We start from the raw sequence: 6,264 nt of genomic DNA, 5'->3' as shown, positions 1-6,264 counted from the left end.
AAAAAAAAAAAAAAAAAAAAAAAAAAAAAAAAGAAGCTCCAAGTGATTATTACTTATTAGACATTAGTAATTTTACCAAAAAAAATTTAAAATTTTATTTTTTAAACGTATTCAACTCATAAATTCACTTTGGAAAAGAAACAAAAAAATAAAAAACCCATAAATGGCATGTGAAAGTACAAGTGTTTAAAAACAAATAATCTTGCATGATTCTCATCTCACCTCTGTTTTATACAAATTCAAAAGGGCTTCAGATTCAGTTCAGTCACTCCCAGGGCTGCTCAATCAAAAAAAAAAGGAAAAAACTAATTCAAACCAGATTAAGAACATTACCAGTAAACTAGCTTAAACCCGGTTTGATAATCATCTTGTTTTTTCAAAATCAAGTTTATGAATTCTGGTACATGTTTATGGTATATCAGAATTGAATTGGAAACACAAAAATGAAGCCAGAAAGAAGCAGGAAGCTCATAAATGAACTCTATACTTGATTGATTGATTGAATGGAATATCATGAATTTGTACACCACAAAGGAGAAGATCGAAAGGGAATGGAAGAACCACAACATACCTCCAATTTTTCCCGGAATTTCATCTCACTGGTTTTCAGCAACACTGGCAATGGAAAACAAACGCCCTTCTCCACACAGATTTGATGTCTCGGCTTAATCCTATTCTCTAAGCTAAACGAGAAGTAATGAGGGAACTCCTTCAATTCCTTTAATTCTCTTCCCATTTCCACCACGAAGTAATTCAGTTTCGGCTCCAAATTCTCCTTGATGCTGCAGCAGAACAGCTGCGGGAATCGCCGGAACATTATCACAGCGTCCCGGCGAGAAAACCCTAGGTTCTCGAAGAACTCGATTCTCGGAATCAATTTCTCTTCCACACTACAGGAAAGTAAAGAAGTGTGTTTATGTACCTCAGATATACCGATGCTTTGCAGGAAGTACATAGTCGGACGAAGCCGATTCTTCACGCTACACGCAAGCAACCTAGGGCGTCGATTGATAACGCGTTTGATGTCAGAACCGTCGACTCTAGCCTCACGAAGGAGGAACGTAAACACCGGAACGATGTCCGAAACGCGAGAGGTGAGAATCTCAGGGCACATACCAACGATTCGGCGGAACTCAACGGCGGTGAAATTCATCGACGTCATGAAATCGACTGCGGATCTGATGTCGGCAAGAGAGGCAGTAGCGACGGGAGGATGGTCTTTAATGACAGAAAGGAAATCGATGCCGATGGAGTCGAGGAAGAGCATTTTCTCCTGAAACTCGGAGCGAGAGCCGCTGTGGGACGGCGGCGGAGGGAGCGGCGGCGAGAGAGGGGGAATGTCGGGGGCGCGAGAGGGAAGTTTAGAGGGCAAAATGAAGGCAGTTTTGGCATTGGAAATGATGGGGAATTGGAGGGTTCGGGAGCGGGAAAGAGAGGGGAAAAGAGAGGAAGGAGAAGAGTGGTGGAGGAATCCTCCATTGGAGAGGAGGTGGAGAGCAGTGTCTTGCATGGTGTTCATGGAGAACTACATTAGAGAATGTGAATGGCGCGGTGGTAGGGTTTTTCAGAGAGAAAATCAAGGAAGTGGTGAGGAAGAGAATTGCAGAGGATAAGAGCGCTATCTTCATTCTTCAAAATATCCAAATTCTCAATTACACTGTACCCCTACGCTTTTCCCTCCTCCCAAGCCCATATATGTTGGGCCCAATAATACCCAGGCCCATATATATGGGCCCAATAATATTTAATTAATTTTATTTCTAATAAGATTTTTTTTCTCGTGAATAAATATATTATTTTATGTTATAAATTAAACTCATTTTTATTGAATTAATAAGTGTATAATATAATATTTTATAAATTTCATTATATTATAAAAATAGTAATTATACAATATTTCTAACAATAATTATATTTATAAATAAATAAAACCTAATATCTCTACTTGTTATCTTGAATCGATCTATCGGTCGGGATAGCAGAGTTCAGCTACGACCTCGTTATCATCACCAATGAGGATCAAAAAATATTCTCCAACTACCTCTAAAACCCAAACCGTAAAAAAAGCGACGAAAATTCTGACGAACTAAATTGGTACTAGATTCCAGCGCGACGTTCTCATAGGTCAACATACATATGGGATTTTTAAAATCTTGCTTTAATGTTTCTGGTAGGTTTCGATTCAAAGAAGAATCTCAAAGGGAGGGTGGTTTGTTTGAGGTTTGTGACTAATGATAGTGGTTGCAATCATAAATGAAAATGCTCACCTTAGTATCTTTCATTAATAAACGTATTGTTGTGAACCATGAGCCTCCACAATCGGGATTAACCAATGTGAAACTACTCTCTTTCCAACAACAACGATTCTAAGCACGAATTCAAGACCATTGGCTATTTACTCAACTTACAAAGCTACAACTAGGGACGGGTGACGTGGTGTTAAGTTTGTTAATTTCAAGTAAGAGAGAAACCATTTGCCTATGAGAGTGGGGTTGGGTTGGTTTAGGCACCAAACTCGCCACCATGTACACCAATTTCGTCTGTCTTACTTGGCTATAAATTTTAAAATTTTAAAATATAGCTAATAAATATTAAAATCTCATTCCATAGGTATAAATACTATTGTCACCTATAAAATTTAGAATATTATAATAAATATAAAAAATGAATTTATTTATAATTAAAATTAAATATAATTTTAATTTTTATAAAATAACTATAAATTTTAAAAAATAGATTTGTTTAAATGTTTTCTGATAATTTATTAAACACAAATTTAAAATCAATTTTTATCACATTATTGAGATTAATTATAGCTGCATAATTAAATTTTAAGTTGTTAAAAATTATAAAGGGAAAATTAAAAAAAATATATATATTTTAAGTATAAAATAAAGAAATGAAAAAAAAAATGACACGAGAACGTGGGAAGGTCACGCAAAATGGTGACGGTCAAGAGATATATGCACAGCCATTAATAAACACTATATTTAAATTTCCATTATAAATACAACTTTAACACAAAATTACACAAATTGCCACCCACCACTCAATTTTTGCTCTCTTTACAAATTTCACATAAATATTATTATTATTATTTTCTTTTTTATTCTTATGAAAATTTACAGTTCACAACTCTTTATATTTATAATTAAAATTAAAAGAAAAAAAACTAAATTGGTGCTTAATTTTTTTTAAAATTCCCAATTTTAATTTTAATATATTAAAACTTTGCAATTAAATTCATACTAAAAAAATGTTATCATAAAATTGTTGTTTTATAGTTAATAAAATAACAATTTAATGATTTGTTTTTTAATGAAGAATTTAATTGAAAATTTTAAAATATGAAAAGTATAATTCAGAATTTTGAAAAATCGAAAACCAAAATGAGAATAGACATCAGGAGAGAGAGGAAACTAACGGCGTGAAGGAGAGAGAGAACGGAGAGCAATAATTCTGACGGCGGCAACAAAGGAGCTTATACACTGACGCTACACGAGCGAACCAATTGGTACTTAACAGCGTTATTACCGACGACGATACCGGCGGTTGGATTTCGGAACATGATCACCGCCGGACAGTCGACGTTGAGATGGTAGCGGCCGGAGATGAACGTGCCGACTTTGAATCGGACGTAGCCGTCGAGTTTGATCGACAAGACGACGGTGCCGAAGGACTGGTCCTGGTAGAGAGTAGCGCCGTTGTACGGAGAGATCGGAACGTCGTCGCCGATGAGGAACGGAGACCAGATGTTGAGTTCGTTTTCGTCTTGGAAGGAAGGTTGAATGACGGTACGGAGAGTGATCTGTTGGTTCCGGTAGACAGCGAAGACATCGAGGCGGTCGTAGTAGATTCCGATGTTGTCGTTAGGGTTCCGGGAGGAGACGGTGACCTGAATGCTGGAGGAGAGGAAGTTTGCGGCGGAGACGTTGAAGAGAAAGACGGTGGCATCTTGGATAATGAATTTGGGCTTTGTGGGCTGAAGAATGGCCCAAATTAAGAGGATTGTAAGAAGGACGAGAAAGAAGAAAATGAGGATTCCGGCGTAGATTCGCCGGATTAACTTCGGCCGTTTCTTGTCGTGGTTAGGGCAGTCCTTTGACATTTTGTTGTCGGCGGCGGCGGTGGCCGTGGATTGGCGTTTGTGGTTGAAATTCGTCGAAGATAGAGGGAGAAGGAGGTGGTTAATTTTGAAGCCGTTCGTTAACTATATATAAATCCATGACCTTTTAAATTTAATTTTATTATATTTATATATATATATATATATAAATCCATGACCTTTTAAATTTTAATTTTATTTTAAGTTTCATATTATTAATTTTCGATTTTTTCAGACCATTATTCATAAATTTTTTTAATCGGAGAAACGTTTATTAAATAATAAATTTAATTTAATTATAAAATATTTGACTTATAATAAAAATATTTATCGTTCAATTTTAATAAATATTTTTTAAAATTATTAAGAGTCGTCGGATAAATAATGATAAAATTAATATATATATATATATATAATTGTATTGTAAGTGAAAATTTTAAAATTAACGGTCGAGTTAGTTCGGTTCAACCTAAGTAAATTTAAAAAAAAGTTCATGAACTAACTCAATTTTGAACCGATGCTGAATGAGTTAGGTTTGGTTGATCAACATTTTTTTAGTCATTAAATTTTTTTTCATAAATATTTATAAAAAATAAATATATTAGCTTCGTATTAAGTTATGATAAATTGACAGCCAAATACAACCTGATTTAAATATTTTAGAATTAATTTGGTAAAAATATAAAGTCGATGTTACGTATTTTCAGTTTAATTTCTATTAATGTTAAATAATACAAAATATCTAATAAATATATTATAGTACATATTAGAAAAAAAAAACTGAGATATGAAGATAAAATATTTAATTAAAATAAATAAATAAATTATAATGAAAATAATAAGAGAGTTGTCGTAGCTAAAAAATAAAAGTAAACGTTCATTAATAACAGAAGAAAGGTCAACAAAAGTCAGCTCCACTCAGAACAATGAATTATTGGAGTTGGTGTTTTTAATGTTTTTTTTTTTTTTCAGTTTTTATTTCTAACACCGAAATTCATCTTCTAGGTTATATCTTATTTAAAAAACGCTCCACTTTAAACAAAGTCGAAAAACACGTCTATTTCTCTATACCCTAACGAGTTTTAACTATAATGGAACAAATGGTCTCGATATATAGAGCTTGAATTCAATGATATAGGTGGACTTCGTTTTCAATACTAAAGCCTCTATTTAATGAACGGGTCCAATGAAAACCCTAATGCTTATCCAAGTCTCGTAGAAGCTTGGAAACTACGACACTTAAAAAGTACATGTACAGTGAAGCTTTCATACTCTATAAAGTGATAGCTCTAGCCCGTTACTCTCTACTATCGTATAAGTTGCTCGAGTATTAATCATTCACTAATACAAAGAGTATATTGAATTCATGGAGACGTTTAATTTTTCTTTTCCATTGGTAAATTTAGTATTTTCGTCGACCTAAAAGTGTAAGGATAAAAAGAAAATTCTTTTATATATATATATATATATATTTAATTTGAGTTTATAGTAACACAATAAGTCATACTCATAATAACGACTTCGATTTTTATGTCCGTTCGATTATTTTTTTTTATTGGTTATTATTTAATGAAAAAAAGTAAAGACAACGAAGTGTTTGGTTCATCCTTAAAAATATATATTTTTTTAATATACTTTTTAAATTAAGCTTTTAAATATTAGTTTTTATGGTTTTTATATGACGTGTTTGTAGTTGGTAAATTAATTTTTTTAAAATTAAAAATAATAATTTGCAAAAAACTTATTTAAATTTTTTTTTATAAAAGAAATACAAAATGATAAAATATGGTAGAAAATTATGAGAAAATAAAAACAGTTTAAAAAATACTTCTTAATATTTAATAAGGAAATTTAGAATCTAATTATTAATTTTGATAATTTAATGTATCATTTTAAACTTAAGACATAAAATTAAGGATAATGATATTTATAGATGGTTTATGATTATATTTTTAAAATTATAATTAGAATAACTTAGAAAAAGTTTTACATCAATGTGACAAAATAATGTGTATATATAGGAATTTTAAGTAATTTTCATTTTCACATATATTTTTATATTAACATTTAAATTTATATATATATTGTATATAATAAGATAATTGAAAATATATTTATTAATATTTTTGTGTGGTGTTTAAAGTAAGAACGTGACCTAC

General features: G+C 31.8%; 2 protein-coding genes across 2 annotated transcripts; both read right to left on the bottom strand.

The window, feature by feature from the left end:
• Positions 1–147: 147 nt before the first annotated feature.
• Positions 148–1,644, bottom strand: LOC111471129 (transcription termination factor MTEF1, chloroplastic). The gene is made up of 2 exons (XM_023116820.1): positions 572–1,644; positions 148–277 (listed from the first exon to the last, which is right to left on the bottom strand). Exons 1-2 carry the CDS (start codon positions 1,517–1,519, stop codon positions 266–268), a joined length of 960 nt encoding a protein of 319 aa, XP_022972588.1. The 5' UTR covers positions 1,520–1,644; the 3' UTR covers positions 148–265.
• A 1,728-nt stretch (positions 1,645–3,372) lies between these two features.
• LOC111471303 (NDR1/HIN1-like protein 1) lies at positions 3,373–4,206 on the bottom strand. The gene has a single exon (XM_023117030.1). It carries the CDS (start codon positions 4,106–4,108, stop codon positions 3,482–3,484), a length of 627 nt encoding a protein of 208 aa, XP_022972798.1. The 5' UTR covers positions 4,109–4,206; the 3' UTR covers positions 3,373–3,481.
• Between the last annotated feature and the right edge of the window lie 2,058 nt (positions 4,207–6,264).

This window comes from Cucurbita maxima, unplaced genomic scaffold (assembly GCF_002738345.1).
Source record: "Cucurbita maxima cultivar Rimu unplaced genomic scaffold, Cmax_1.0 Cma_Scf00049, whole genome shotgun sequence".
In the NCBI taxonomy this organism is placed as follows: Eukaryota; Viridiplantae; Streptophyta; class Magnoliopsida; order Cucurbitales; family Cucurbitaceae; genus Cucurbita; species Cucurbita maxima.
Note: the sequence above shows the minus strand (reverse complement) of the source record. Positions and strands in the feature narration are given on the sequence as shown.

What these genes read in the sequence shown, in the direction of transcription:
- LOC111471129 (XM_023116820.1), bottom strand. Translation starts at nt 1,519, where the DNA reads ATGAACACCATGCAAGACACTGCTCTCCACCTCCTCTCCAATGGAGGA.
- LOC111471303 (XM_023117030.1), bottom strand. Translation starts at nt 4,108, where the DNA reads ATGTCAAAGGACTGCCCTAACCACGACAAGAAACGGCCGAAGTTAATC.